This window comes from Balaenoptera physalus (genome assembly GCF_965194825.1).
Source record: "Balaenoptera physalus genome assembly, chromosome: 13".
Classification (NCBI taxonomy): domain Eukaryota; kingdom Metazoa; phylum Chordata; class Mammalia; order Artiodactyla; family Balaenopteridae; genus Balaenoptera; species Balaenoptera physalus.
The window spans coordinates 5586988-5602905 of NC_138892.1; the positions used below are offsets into that span (position 1 = coordinate 5586988).

Genomic DNA, 15918 nt, shown 5'->3' on the forward strand with positions numbered 1-15918 from the left:
TAAAACCATAATTAATGTTTAGCTGTATTTTCTCTAAGTCTTTTTAAAAAAATGTATGTTTATTGTTTACTGTAATATTAAAGTTATTTTATATATATATATTAAAAAATTTTTTTAATAAAGTACATTAGTTTAAAAAAATTATAGTTTGTCAATAAGATGAAATAAGCCGCCATTAAAAATGATAAAGTACTTATTCCTATAAAAATCTATTCATATACTGTTACTGAGGGGTGGTAGGAGAAACAAGTTAGAACAGTTATGTAAACAACACACGTGCATGGATGTGCATGTTTAAACAACAAAATGCTCACACACGTCAACTCTGGCCAATGGGATCACAAGTGACTGTCGTGTATCTTCTGCTTAGCTATCTTTTCTCACTTTCTACAGTTTCCTCAACAAACACCTTTCTGTGCCTGCTGTGTGGTGGATGCTGTGTTAGGTGCCAGTTCCACTGGTGAAACATGAGTATCTATTATTGCGGTGATTTAAACAAATACATGCGCTCAAAAATGAGAAGTAACCGTCATTTCGATTTTTTCAAGTTGGTGTGCTGTGGGGAACGACAGACCTTCGCTCTGTGGCCCAACGCTGTGCATGTTGAACCCTCGCACACTTGTGGGTCCCCCGAGGTAAAACCTGGAAGAGGATGCAGACGTCAGAGCAAAGCCGCTGGAGAAAGTCTCCATCGCACAACAGAAGTGCAAAAGGCGCACACTCGCTACTGGGTCGTCCACGTCTCCACGTGGCGGAACATTTCAGGATTAGGAACACGCAAGGGAGGATGGTAAATTTCATAAAGACCCAAGCTTGTAATCTAACCTAAGACTATACATCTAAACAAACACGTCAAACTTCTGGGGACACAGGTGAGATACAAGGCACAAATAAAGACACCTGGGTGGACTGTCTGTTATAAAGGAATTATCTGAAGTCTATGAGAATTCATCACGCAGCACCTTTTCAAAACAGCCTCCTATGCTCACAATAATTAAGTTAATTAAGTTGAAAAAAAAAGGCAGGATACAAATTATATAATAGTATGACCTGAATTTTACAAATAGTGGAAAATAATACTAGAAGGAAATAGACCAAAATAGAATTATTGTTACCTTAAATTTTTTTGTATTATTACAGTGATTTTTAATTAGAAAAAAAGTATACGTTAAAAAATTTTTTAATGAATTCCTTGTGTTCCTTAATGGACTGGGTTATCATACTCTTTTAAAACTATATCTGAGTAAAACGAAAACAATGAACTAAAAAAATATTAGAGGGACTTCCCTGGTGGCGCAGTGGTTAAGAATCCGCCTGCCAATGCAGGGGACATGGGTTTGATTCCTGGTCCAGGAAGATCCCACATGCCAAGGAGCAACTAAGCCCATGCGCCACAACTACTGAGCCTGCGCTCTAGAGCCCGTGAGCCACAGCTACTGAGCCCACATGCCTAGAGCCCGTGCTCCGCAACAAGAGAAGCCACCGCAATGAGAAGCCCCGCGCACCACAACGAAGAGTAGCCCCCGTTCGCCGCAACTAGAGAAAGCCCGCAAGCAGCAATGAAGACCCAACACAGCCCAGAAAAAAAAAAAAAATTAGAAATCCCATCTACTTGCTATAAAATCTAACAGCTTCTTAGAACCCGATTTTAGACCACGGTAATTACTAAATAATGAATTAAAATGACCAGAGAAGCTGTGTATGGTCTTTCCAACACGGCTGTCATGGAAGCCACACCAGCTGACGCCCCCAGCCTCTCACTAACCTGCGGTGCCACAAACGTCCCACGTCTAAGCACAAAGGGAACAGGGCACTGTTTTTCTCATTGTCCCGCTGGATAAAAGCCTTTATGAATTTATTCATCTGAACTTGAGTTTAAAAGACTATAAATGTGTCTTTACTATCTGGGATTTCTAAGCAAAGCCTTTCTGAATACCTCATTAACAATAATTATAGAAACAAAGAGCAAGGTCCCTTTATTATTTTTTTAAATGATAAATCACAGACATTCTTTTGAAAGAATTAAAATGATCCAGGAAACACAAAAAGTGAAAAGGCTCTTCCCCTCCCTACTGTCCACCGTGTCCCAATCTCCGGAAGTGACTACTGTCACTGGTTTGGTGGTTGACTTCCAGACCCCTGGTGTTACCTGCAAACACACACGTGCACACAGAAGCTTTGCCCCTGATCAGAGAGCAAGCAACTCAACATACTTCCATGCAAATTTTAACTTAGGGACACCTATCTCATCCTTTTTAATGATTACACAGTCCCTTTAGAATGGTTGTGTTTGCATTTAATCATTTCCCTACAGGGAGTTTTAGAATTTTTGCTATTCTCAATAATGCTCCCGATGGACACCCTTGTACATAAATCTTTGTACTCTTATGAATGTATTTCTGTACATTAGATTCACGGAGGTGAAACTGTTAAGTCTCAGAGTTTAGAAGTTAAAATTTTTTCTACTCCCAAACTGCCATCCAAAAAGGCTGAACTAGGTTAAGCTAAAACAACAGTTTAACTAATGCAAGATTAAAGAAAGAGTTCCTTGACCCCAAAACAATTGTGAGTATTTCTACTAATAGCAACTAATAATAGGCAACAAATACAACTTCACCCTCTGCTGGCAGGAGCAGAAGCTACTCCTAAAAAAGCAGCTTTTCTGAAAAGCAGGCTCCAGCAATATTCTTTGTGAGCCTTAAAAACATTCATATTCTTTTGAGACAGTAATTCCACATTGAGGAATCTGTCCTCAGAAAATAAAACGAACACAAATTATTCACAAAGTTATATTCTTCACAGTGCTACATATATGCAAATAACGAAATATTAAAATGCTGCTTACGAAAAATTTCCCATGACTTGGTGAATGATTTACTCTATAATTTTTAAAAAGCAGGGAGGACACAAAGTTGTATGCAAAATACAGTATCTCAACACTTTAATACAGATGTGTACATAAATTTATATGTATACACGCTCACACAAATACACACCCGCAAAAGTACTGGCTAACAGGAAATACAGCTGACTCTTGAACAACGTAGGTTAGATCACGTGGGTCCACCTACGGGTGGATACCCTTCAACAGCAGCTGCTACAGCACTACGCCGCCAGTGGCTGGCTGACTCTGGCCATGGAGGGAGCGTGGATACGGAGGGCCGACTACAAGCGTCACTGGGATTAGCCCTCAGGTTGTTCAAGAGTCAACCGTAGTCCCAAGTGTTAACTCCGCTTATCAATGAGCAGGATTCTTTCACTTCCTTAAATGTTTCTCTGTTTTTATATTTCTGTAACATGTATGAACTGTATTCTTTCATACTCAAAGAGAATACAAAATTTTTAGTATAATGAAGTATCTCTCTGCCCCAAAAGCGAAAAATATTAAGTATGAGGTATACTGGGTATTTTGAAATGAGCTTAAACATAAAAACTAAATTAAAATTTGAAATATTTGCTTTCCTAAATAGTTAAACTTCTCTAAAATATCTTCTAAGAAACCAAGCAGAAAGATCCAAAGGAAACCATGTGCAAACCACCCATTCATTTATTATTACTTACCGATCAGCAATACTTGACGGTTTATCACCAGTGGGTACCAACACTCCACCCCAGAGAGATGCTGAAAAAACCTATTGAAATATAAACAAACAACCGTTTTCTTCCAGCGTTTCCTTCCTTCCAACGAGCATCAGCAGACAGAAAACACCCTGAGGTCTGGTCGTGCCCGGTGCCTGCAGCGTGCAGAGCTCTGGGTCAGGGCACAAGGGCCGCGGAAGGAGAACATCTGGCTCCTGCAGGGGAAGAACTACAGCTCGAAGTGTTTTGTGGATACTTTCATAACTGGCAACTTCAAATTTCGAATAAAGACATATTATACATAAGCCAAAAACAAGCCCAAACCCTAAGCAGGGCCTGGCTTCCGCTCCGACACAGGGCAGCTCCCTCCTCTCCGAGAAGCCAAGCCCAGTGGGACAAGCCATGGCCTGAAGGGGGAGACCAGGGCCCTGGACAAGGGATTCTGCATCCACCCGGGCCTCTCTGGCTCGGCCTCAAAACCTAAGAGGACTGAGGGAGCACGGCATCTCAGGAGAAGGAAGGTAGCGGGTGCAAGGCTGACACATTTAAGAAATGCAAAGAGACGTACTTCCAGTCCAACCCTCGGGGACGGAGCCCTGCCTCGAACAGGTCAGGGGCAGTGACCTAACCCTCGGTCAGGGATGCAATCTTCACACCCACGTAGTCCATGCGCAGAACTGACCCAGAGATGCCTTAAACCACAGCGAGGCCCTCGGGGCTCCCGACCCCACGCCTCCGCCGTGGCCCCCGCCTGCCCACCTCTCCTGCGCACCCCCACGCCTCTGCCCACCTTGTCCTCTCTCGGATGTGCAAAGTCCCACGTCCTGCAAAGCTGCTCAGATGTCTCTTTTTTAGAAGCTTCCGTAGGAAGGATTACAGACGAAAACTGGGACAGAGTGGGCAGAGCAGGCCAAACGAACACTCTATTCTGAGAAATTCAAGTCTTTGTTCAACAGCGTGACAGACGCTGCGGAACAAAGCGAGGCGCCAGGGCCCCGCGCGCTCTCGAGCAGCTCCCCTCGCGACCAGGAGCTCCCGGTGCTCCCGGCACACCGCCCTCCTCCCCCGCCTAGCGGTCCCAACCTAGGGAGGGCCAACAAGGAGAGCTGATTCCCCACCTGAGACAAGCCCACCGGGCCTCGTGTCCCACTGACCCCGGTGACCACGAGAGCCCAAGGCCCCCAGGCACCCCCAGCACCTAGACCTCTCCACCTGCTCCCTCTAGCACCAGCCCCCCCAAGTCTTCAGTGCCAGCAGGACCTACGAACCGGCCCCCTCGCTCTCTCCTGCCCTTCCTCCCCTCCTCACCCAGCTGAAATTCCACGGTCGGTCACTAGAACTCACCGACTTGTCTTCAGCTCAGCTGGCAGCACCCCGGGCCTGGTCAGCCCGCCCTGCTCCCTCAGCTGTGTCTGGGTGACCGGCTGTTGTGGAGACGCCACCGAGGGTGGAGGGCTCACCTTAAGTCGCTCTAGGTGCTACGGTCTCATTAGAGACGCCTCCCCTGGCCCTCTAAGATAAGGCAGCACCCCCATGGCGGCCTTCTGTCCCTTAACTCTGCTGGATCGTTCTTCACGTCACCTGTCAACCCCTGCCAAACTGTATGTAAACCTATTTGCTTGTAGGTCTTCCTTCACGAGCATGTAAGAACAGGAACTGTGTTTATTTACTGAGGTATTCTTAGTGCCCAGACAGTGCCTGGGAGCCAGTATGTGTGGGAAGGCGGGAGCGGTGGGTGGGTGCATGGATGGGGAGAAAGGAGGCCGAGAAAGAGAAACCGAGGCGTGGAAGGAGCAGCAGTCATAATGGAGTCAACAACGGCTGACAGCGTGCCATGGAGGGAGCGCAGAAGGGGACCAGGAAGAGCTCGCTGAACTGAGCGAGAAGCCCCTGGCAGCCTCCGGAAGAGCAGTGGCAGGGGAAAGGCAGGAACCGAATCTGAAGTGCACTGAGTCCAGGACTGACCGGCAGCAGTGATAAATGATTCTAAAACGAGACGCATGTTCCACTTCATTAAAATGCACTCCCGGCCCCCAGGGTCTAAGGAGGCAGGGGGGGCGTGGAGAGCTGTCCCTCAGTCGCCCGGGCGCTGGGAAGACTGGAGAGTAAGCACGGTGTCTCCTAGCCTGGGGCTCCACTGCCTCGTCAGAATCCAGTCACTTACTCCTCAGGTCCTGAGGGAATCAGGAGGAACTAAACCACACTGGGTAACACAGAAACTCCTGGAGGCACCCAGAGCCCTGACAACCTAGCAAAACAAGGTGAAGACGCAGAATTTCTCTGGAAGTCACATCAGGAGGCAAAGGAAGCGGCAGCCCTGCCCTCCAGACACATCTGCTTGACAGCCTGGAGTGGATAAGTGGGGAAGGGGCTCTTTTAAGTAAAATGACTGACAGGTGAGTTGCAAAGGGACTGCACATCACTTCTCCCCAGGGGAGCTTCAAGTCTGGCTAAACTGAAAAGATCAAGTGCTTGACTTTCAACCATCAGTGTTCTGACTTCCTCTTTAGTGCTTTAGATATTCGGGAACTGAGACCTTCTAATAAGATTCCAAAAACAAGAGATAAAAACACAGGTGACAATATTCTGGCGAGATACTCACTGAATCAAGTATGAGTTGCTTATTCAACTGAAGCTCAAAATCTTCTTTGATGAAGCTCACGTCCCCTCCGGTGTAGCCCGCCAGCTCCTGTGGGCGAGGACCCTCAGGTCACAGGGAGCCAACAGACTTGTTACAGAGGCTTCTAAACAGCGTCACTGCGGTTAAGTCTGCTGTTTTGTATGTTTAGAAAGGCAACACACCACTTCTGTCCCCTAGAAGCTACGTCCTAGTTGTTCTGGATGGTACCAGGGGCCTGACAGAGGTACACAATCACCAAACAACTGAGTAACCGCAGAGAATGTTATTCCTTACGTGTGAGAGTAAAACACTGGCAACATCAACATTTCATTATAGAGCTTGCTAAGGATGATACGGCTTGTTTGGCCTAATCAGTGTTTGGGGGAAAAAAAGAATCAGCCCATCTTTTACCATTTGGCACATTTCCTATGAAAATCTGATTTCTAGTTGCTCCTCTGACACTGAGATCAGGCAAACAGAGCGTCGGAGCCCCACTTCTCCCCAAGGTCACCTGCCGGGCCCTGCCGGCGTGTGAGTTACAACCCCTGCCTTGGGTGTTCTTCAAGGGTCACCAGGGAAATCACTCCCATCAAATCACAACTTTCCTCCTGGCCTAGTAAGTGACACCATCAAAGAGGCCGGAACCTTATCCTGACTCTGCGCTCTGTGAAGGCAAAGCCTGAGCTACAGGGAGCAAATCCAGGGCTAGGAACCCCGAGGGGGACGGACACCCTTGCAAGCCATTCTAGAAGGACTTTCACAATGAGAGGAAAATGTCAGTTTTAAAAACGTGACTACCCTTGCATGATGCCCTCTCCCTCCACGGTCACGGAGCCTGCAGAGGTCACAGGGGAAGGAATACTACCTGGTTAACCTTCAGCAAAGCACCTCTTCTCGGTAAGATGGAAGGGTTCCGAGAGTCGATGACCATCGCGTGCTGAAAGAAATGCGGATCGGGGGCGTCTGCGCTTCAAACAGGCCTCTGACACGACACCAGACACCCACTGGGCACTAACTGTATGCCAGGCATTGTGCTGAGCACTCCATAACTCTTCTGCCGCTTACTCTTTACGGAAACCCCACGTTACGTGTGAGGGACCTGGGAGAGTCGGGGAAACAAGTCACATCCATTGGGTGGGCAATTCCGACCCCATCACCGGCTTCGTTCTCTCAGGGAGCTCGACACCCTGACCAAAGTCAACTCAGCCAGCTCCCAACTAAAATGCCACAGTCAGCTCTTACGCACACCACTGCCCGTTACCTCTGATGTTACTTAGAAAAAATGACATGAGGTTGTGTCCAGAAATTCAAAGTGACCAGGGGGCACCATTTTAGTCACCCAAACTGTGACACTTCTCCATCCCTCCTGATGGAGGCGAAGGCTCTTCTCCCAACTTACGGCACGGCTGCATCAAAGCATCTACACATCTGCCCTTACCGAGAGAGATGACTTCAGCGAGTGCCCGCTCTCTTTTCGGACGGCAAAAGACACTGTCCTGGCAAGGCAGCCCAGCTCTCGCCACACGCCCTCCCACTTGACAGTGTGGCTGGTCTTCCAAATGGGAAACTGCAGGCAAACACAGGAAACCATCAGCCTTCCGTGCTGTGCAGACAGGGGGCCGTCCCAAATCAGGTCCTGGGATGGGGCATCACTAAATGGACGGACTAAAAGCTAACACACAGTGCTTTTAATGATGGATGGGAGACCGGAAGAGACGAAGGGAAGCTGGGGAAGGAGGGAACAGAGTAGGCAGGCAGGAGGGAGGAGGGGAGAAAGCCATGGCCGCAATCAAAGAGAAAAACTGTACGAGGGGCAGGGCTGTGCTCTGGGTGAGGAGACGGGGTCACTCGTCTGAAAGCCGCACGCAGCTTTGTAACTGACTGGTTTCTTTTCCAGTCTAAGACCATCGGGAACACACCCCGCCGGCTGTCTGCAGCCAGGAGGGACGAGCCAGATGGCCCACCTCAGCCCCTGGAGAAGAGCCAGGAGACAAGGTTACACCTGAGTGAAGAGCTTCCTCCCTGCAGCCAGAGGCCTGAGCCAAGCGAACGCTGGGGTCCGGGCAAGTGGGACCTGCCTCTTGGCCTGACCCTCTTCCCTCGAAGCCAAGCCAGCCTGTCTTAGATTTCCGTCTTAGAGACGTGCCCAGGTTGGTTTTGAACAGCGAATGACGTAGTTTGGTGGCCTTGGGAAGGACAACAGTGATGCAACCCTTACAAGGGAGCCAGGTCACGTCACAGTCCCCAGAGGGAGTCCCACGCTGGGCATTCTCGTGGCACTCAGGCCCAGACAGCCCACGTGGCTTCCACGGTGACAACGTGGGGCCACTACCTCAGCACGATTCCTTGTGAAGCCGCCGCGAGGCACCGGGCCAGGCCCTGGGGAGGCAGACGGTGGGAGGGCAGGCCTGCCCAGCCGACTTTTCTGCACTGAGGGCCCCGAGATTCAGCTACTTTCCCAATGCCTGTGGGAGGGGGAGAGCTGACCTAAAGCCTTCCTCCCTCCCTTATAAGGCGGCTCTTAACGGGAGAAACACTACTGCTCAGAGGAGACACATCTGTGTCTCTGGATTCCCGGCAGGAGGACGAGGCAGGGCCCAGATGACGCCGCTGGGCTTGCGTAGCGAGCACCTACTTGGTGCAGACCCCGAGGACACACACGAGGAGGATGCGGTCCTCTCCTCCACAGCCTCTGCTCTCAACGGCAGGGCTGCAGCTGCAGGAGCTCCAGCCCTTGCGTCCCTTTGCCTGCCCTCCCTCACGGCCTATTCCAACACTCTGACATCCTGCATCTCTATCCCGTGTGGACAAACAAGGTGTTTCTACTCTCCTGAGGATCTGCTCTGTAAAAAAGGCTTAAAAGAAAGAGATAAAAGGGGACTCGGGAGAGAAAGGTGGGGAGAAACCTCCCACCCTGTTGGTAGCCTCCACGTCCTGCGGGAGGGCAGGGCTGGAGAGAAGAGCGTCTGCCAGGGTGTCGGCTGCCGCGTCCCCAGCACTGGGCAGGAGGGTCTGAGGGCAACTCCCTGCACATGGAGAAGGGCGGCCACACCGAGGTGAGAATGGACGTGCGTCTCCATACTGCGCTGCGCCCTCCTGGCTACCTGGGAGCACAGAGTTTTCATGACTTCGGGCTGCAAGGGTACGAAGCATGAGTGGCTGATGCGGCTCGAGTGCCCACAGGGGGCCGAGCGCACAGCAGGAGGCAAGCCTGGGCAGGGACTTGGGACTCCCAGACCACAGTCACGGGGCGGGGGCGACGAGGGGCGTGCTGAGACAGCTTCCTGGGCCCCGTTCCTGGTGATGCTCACTCAGCAGGTCACTCGGGACCGTGAATTTGCAGGTGAGCCCGAGGCTGCTGGTCTGAAGACTTGGGGAACTACTGTTATACGGGATTGCGTCTCAAGGTCTTTCCTCGTTAACTAAAGCCTAGAACAGGTCGGGAGGAATAAGGATGAGCTAGAAAGGAAGGAAAAAAAGAGCAGCGCTCATCGTAAAGCCAAGAAACGGTCAAACGACAGTAATTCCATGCGCTGCATCCTGCTAGACGTCAACTAACTGTAAACCAATGATGAAAGCATCCAGTAACCTGAAGTAACTTTCACTGGCTGTCAGGTTTCGATCTTAGCAGGTACAAGGAAGGACAAACAGATGGTGTCCCAGGAAGTCAGGAGCAGGGAAGAAATTTGACCGGGTCAAAGGAGCTGCCACCATGGAGATTAGCCACTCTCTGGCCCCGGCACGTGCACCTGGCTAGTGAAGAGGTGCCCGGCCGGCAGGGCAGAGGACAGAGGGCGACCCCAGCAGCAGTGCCTGAGGCTCCGAGCATCAGACCACACAGTGGCTGCGCGCGCCTGGCCCCGCCCCCGCTTGCCGTCTTTGGGAATCAATCAATCAACAGACTCCTTGGTCCCACTCAAGTGTCCGAAGGGAAGGACTAAAAAGCTACTTACGCTGTACTCGGCTGATAATCCTCTGTCTGTCTCCCGGAGTGAGCTCCAAGGGAACTGTCCCGTAACTTTATATAAGTTTACAGAGAAACTAGGAGACAATGGGACAGAGCTTTAAAAGCTGAAACAGTGATTATAACTTGTACACATTTAAATCAACAGATTTAAAAATATACTTCAGGGGTTCATCTTCATGAGGAAATCTACTGGCTTGTTGTAACACTGTAGAAGGGTCAGCTGATTCTGCAAAGTTTCTTTTCACAAACAAGCCACCTATTTTAACTTTTAAACAAGGCCACTGAACTCAATGATCTGTTGGGCTTCCTACTTTCTTTCGAAGTTTCCAGGCTGTGGTTTGAAGAAGGACAGGCCATACGAAGTTTCTTTTGTTCCATAGGAAAACTGAAAAGTCACCTTTTCTGCACGGCCTAGAAGATTAGGGAGTTTGAGGCCAAGTACCTAGGAGGAAAAAAAAAATAGCAGGGGTTTAAATGGAAGGAATGATAACTGTTTAGAAAGACTGTGTGAGCTAAGGGACTCACTCAAAAACAGAACAAAAATGTAGATGCGGGTCTGCCTTTCATTTGTGATTGCTCTTCTTCCTTCAAGCTTGCCTCTGCTGAGTGCACACACCTAGTGAATCCTAGAAGGCTACACCTGCTAACTGTGAAGCTCAGAGAAATCAACTCTATGGGTTTGGAGTTTAGGGGAATTTCAACAGGAAACTATTAATATAAACATGTGATATCCCCACATCATTCCCAAACAATCCACATTTATAACATAGCATGTTATAATCAACTCTAAGAAGATTAATGAGAACCATGGGATAGTTTACAAATAAAGATTGAGGGGCATGAAAGAGTTCCGAGACTACCATCAGTCATGTTTTCAAAGCTCACAATTGAAAGTTCCACTGTTAGGAAGGGAAAAACCTGTATCTCACCATGCTGCCTTCGTTGTTCCCAACCATGGTGTTATAACTGCCCGTTAATCTCCTTAATTCAGTTACTTCAAAGGTAACGTCTAACCCATTGGGAAGCGCATTGTCACCTAATAAGTGAAAAAGATGAAACAATTAAGACAGCTCAAGTATGCAGTTTTATGTTTGGTCCCACTGCTGTAAATGACAAAACGCTTGGGTTTAAAGCCCAAGAACACGCCCACACAAGATCCCATTACACCTCGACGCCAAAAACCTGGGTCTGGTTTCCGTGGTGGAAGATACCAAAAACGGACTTTGCTGCAAGGAATAAGCAGCAGCAGCATTACTTAAACACACGTTAGTTACATTATTTGCCAAACGTACTTGTTCCCCTACTAGTGAGGTCCTTGAGAATACCTGGGGCCTCAATTCAGCTGACATTAAAACGTGGAATTCTTGTGACAAGAGGGGCTCTAGGAACCCTGGCGGAGAAGCAACAAGTCGACACAGATGGAGGAGGTGGATCTTTCGGTCCTTCCTCCAGCCGGGGGCGTGGTGCCTGAGTTCAGCGCAGCTACCCTTCAGCCACTGCGGGCCCTGGGGGGCAGGGGAGCAGGGCTGAGTGCTGCAGGGGCCTGGGCGCCCCTCAGAAAGGTCGGGGCTGACCCTGCGACCCTGGCTGGACACCAGCCGCATCTGGGAGCTGTCAGACTCACAGACGCCCAGGCACTGGCTCCCAAACACTCAGATTCAGCTGGTCTAGGGTGGAGCCCTGGCGCCACTCTTTTTTTAATTAGCAGACTTTACTGTTTAGAGTGGGTTTAGGTTTATAGAAAAGCTGAGCATAAGGTTCTCACCCCCTCACACACATTTCCCCTCTCATTCAGTCTGCACTAGTGGTGCGTCTGTTACAACTGATGAACTAACAGTGAGACGTTACTACTAACTAAAGTGTGACTTGCACTAAGCTTCATTCTCGGCGTTGCACATTCTAGGTGTTTGACAAATGGATGGCGTCCATTCTTTTTTAAAAGCTCCCGGGTAATTCTAAAGGCAGCCAGGGCGGAGAACCACTGACAGAAGTGGACCAGCTGACCACGTACACGTCACATTTACGACAGACAGGAGAGCACTGAAACTAAATGCCACCCACAAGACTTGCCACCAAGCAAGCCCTCCGGCACAGCGGCAAGGGCCACTCTGTCATGCGTTTGTTCAACCAGGGGCAAGTCGCTTAAACCTCTCTGAGCCTGTTTCCTTAACTGAAAAATGTTTTTTTCTAAAAGAATAACCATGACACTTCACCAGGTTTTTGTAAGGCCCCAACTGGGTGTGCAGAAACCCTCCCCGCGGAGCCCAGCACAGACACTTCTGTTATTACCACCGCGACTCCGAGGGGGCAGAGACAGCCGGTGGTCTCCCAGCACCCCTTCTCCCCGCGTACCAGTCCAGCGGGTCTCATGCTTCAGCACTCATCAGTCACCTGCAGGGCCCGCTGTGCCAGACGGCTTCAGTGGGATGTGCCTTTCTGCCAGGTCCCCAGGAGAGCAGAGCTGCTGGTTGGGGGTGCACTTTGAGAACCATGGTTCTCATCGTAATTGAATCCTCGCGTCTTGGCTGGGTCTGTGGCCACACAGACTTGACTTCCCAGCCTGCCCTGTAGCTCCATGCGGCCGTGGGATGAGAGGGGAGTATCGTGTACAACACCTGGGACAGGTGCTCATGGAGAGTGGTGTGCCCTTTCACCCTTCCTTCCTCCTTCCTGAGCCTGGAACGGTGCTCAGCCATCCCAGGGACCAGGGGACCCTAGAGACAGTGAAGTGACAAGCACCAGGAGAAATCCACACCAGCCCCAGGTGACCTCAGGGAGCAGAGCTGTGACGACACCAGCCCCAGTTGGTGGTCTCCCATCTGTCATGGAAAGAGATCTCTTTTGCCTAAGCCACTGGTATTTGGTGTCTCTGTTAGTCACAGATGAATCTATATTCCAGAGGATAGAAATCCCTTTCATTTATATAGTATTTTATATTTTTGCAAGCACTTTCATATACTGTTTCATTTTTATCTTCTCAAAACTATCTTCCACTCAATCCTGTAAGAGTTCACTTGTTCCTTGATTCATTCCAAATATGTATTTTTCAACGGACATCTACTCAACTCAGCATGAAGTCCGCGGCCACATAGTAAGTCCTCCACGATCCAGTCTCCTGATCATTTTCCTGCCTTACCTTTCATTACTCTCCTTCCCCACATCTGCATTCTGGCTCTACGGAGCCCTGTGGTCCATCCATTGACCCTTTCTTTCTCTGACCACTGGGCCTATTAAACACTCTCTCTCTCCCTGGAACATTCCTCATCAGCCCTGCTCCCCAAACAGACTCACAGACATCTTTTAGGTCTGAGCTTATGTATCACCCCTTCCGGGAAATCTTCTCTGATCCGTCTTTCCCTCCGCCCCACCAGGAGAGGCAAAGTTTCCTCCTCCAGCACCCCCCGCTTAGAGCACCTCCCGCTTACAGCACCCCCCGCTTAGAGCACCCCCGCTTACAGCACCTCCCGCTTACAGCACCCCCGCTTACAGCACCGCCCGCTTACAGCACCCCCCGCTTACAGCACCCCCCGCTTACAGCACCCCCCGCTTACAGCACCCCCGCTTACAGCACCCCCCGCTTACAGCACCCCCGCTTACAGCACCTCCCGCTTACAGCACCCCCGCTTACAGCACCCCCGCGTACAGCACCCCCGCGTACAGCACCCCCGCGTACAGCACCCCCGCTTACAGCACCCCCGCTTACAGCACCCCCCGCTTACAGCACCCCCCGCTTACAGCACCCCCGCTTACAGCACCCCCGCTTACAGCACCCCCCGCTTACAGCACCCCCCGCTTACAGCACCCCCGCTTACAGCACCCCCGCTTACAGCACCCCCGCTTACAGCACCCCCCGCTTACAGCACCCCCCGCTTACAGCACCCCCGCTTACAGCACCCCCGCTTACAGCACCTCCCGCTTACAGCACCCCCGCTTAGAGCACCTCCCGCTTACAGCACCCCCGCTTACAGCACCCCCGCTTACAGCACCTCCCGCTTACAGCACCCCCGCTTAGAGCACCTCCCGCTTACAGCACCCCCGCTTACAGCACCCCCGCTTACAGCACCCCCGCTTACAGCACCCCCCGCTTAGAGCACCTCCCGCTTACAGCACCCCCGCTTACAGCACCCCCGCTTACAGCACCCCCGCTTAGAGCACCCCCGCTTAGAGCACAACTTATCAGCTGAATTGTCCTCACTTCTCTGTCTGTCCCCGACTCTCTCCCACTTGACCAGAAGCTCCTTCAGAAGGAGACTATGCCTTGTCTGCTACTGTCTCCCCCGCTGGAAGGGACTCATTAACGAAAGAATAAACACCGACCAAGTGGACAGAATTGCCCAATATCGCACAGCAAATGAGCAAATGAACAAAAACCAAAAGTGAAATCTGACTCCTACTGCCCTCCTCTTTTACCACACATTTAGGCGGAGTCTGCTAAGAGCCCACCCGGACGCCTGCCAGGGCGGCCCATCCCGAAAAGCCTGGCTCTCTCCTTCTCGGAAGGAGGTCCTTCTCGGAGCCCTGGTCCCATCTGGGGGCTCAGACAACAGCATCTTCCAAGTCACCCGTCCTCCCTCGGCCTGACGTAAAGATCCAGTTACTTCCCTGAGGCCACAGGTGCTCTCTGCCTGGACACAAGGTGTCTGTGATCCTGGAGGACGGAGGGAATCAAAGAGAAACTGCACCATAATATGCACCTTGACATGTATCGATCAAGACATCCACCTGTCTAAATATTCCCAGACGAAGCAATTTCTCACGGGCTTCGTGCGATCTCCTCATTACCTATAAGAGAAAAAATAATAATAATAAAAATAGAGACTGTATTCCTCTAAGATACAGGAATGTAAATGGTGGCTGTAGCATTTAGGCCAGTGGCTTAGCGTGTGGTGTGAAGTGCTGACCCCTGAGAAGAGAGCCCCACTAAGACCAGACAAGTGAGCCGTTACTTGAGTAAAAAGATTACTTAGTAAAAAGTTACTTTAAGCTTTAAAAAAAAAAACACAGTGTTTTAAAGTGGGAATGGCCGAACCCTGCTGAAAGGTCAGGTAAAACGGGGACCGGAAGGAGCCAGCTGCACGCGGCCTCAGGAAGCTGCTGGCGACTCTGCCCAGGCAGGGAGACGTGGTGACGAGGGCAGGAGGGCAGAAGGAAGCCACGGAGGAGAGGACGACAGTGCAGCCCAGGAAAGACCCCAGTGGATAAACGGAGTGAGGGCCCGAGGAGACGCGAGCATGGGTAACTAGCCAGAGCCCTCGCCCCGGTCGGTCGCTGAGGGCCCTCGAGGGGAAGCGCACTGAGCGCCACGGGGTGCGGGAAGGTCGGCACCCACCGCCACCAGCTCTACGGCAGCACTGGGCCGGCCGTGAGGAACACGGGGAGGGGCCGGCCGCGGACGGGAGGACAGACGCCTGTCCTCCGGGATACGGGCCAAGGCAAACGCACGTCAGTTTGTGGGAGGCTTCTGGGACCCCCTTCGGCGTAGGCGGCAGGTCATCCGCGGGGGCTGGGGCGGGGCACTCAGTGTGTGAGCGCGCAGAGCGTCACGGGAGCCTCAGAAGGGGATGGACAAGGCCAAGCGGAGGGAGTACTTGCCTCGACAAGGTTCTTAGCCTTAAAAACACCTCCAATTTCACACATGATGATGTCATCCTTAGTCCTTCCAAGTCCATCAAAATGCACGTGTTGGACGACCACCTAGACGTGACAAGGGGACGCAAACTACTGAGTACCAGACAGGGCAAGGGATCAGGCA

General features: G+C 50.9%; 1 protein-coding gene across 1 annotated transcript in view; it reads right to left on the reverse strand.

The window, feature by feature from the left end:
* Positions 1 to 15918, reverse strand: part of SAMM50 (SAMM50 sorting and assembly machinery component) — a 31912-nt gene that overhangs the window by 10402 nt on the left and 5592 nt on the right. Inside the window, exons 3-12 of the mRNA XM_082421178.1 lie at positions 15759 to 15860; positions 14861 to 14948; positions 11096 to 11202; positions 10478 to 10608; positions 10153 to 10240; positions 7638 to 7766; positions 7065 to 7136; positions 6182 to 6268; positions 3562 to 3632; positions 575 to 642 (exon numbers count right to left, since the gene is read on the reverse strand). Coding sequence (XP_082277304.1) covers positions 575 to 642; positions 3562 to 3632; positions 6182 to 6268; positions 7065 to 7136; positions 7638 to 7766; positions 10153 to 10240; positions 10478 to 10608; positions 11096 to 11202; positions 14861 to 14948; positions 15759 to 15860 — 943 coding nt within the window. The remainder of the gene's footprint in view (positions 1 to 574; positions 643 to 3561; positions 3633 to 6181; positions 6269 to 7064; positions 7137 to 7637; positions 7767 to 10152; positions 10241 to 10477; positions 10609 to 11095; positions 11203 to 14860; positions 14949 to 15758; positions 15861 to 15918) is intronic.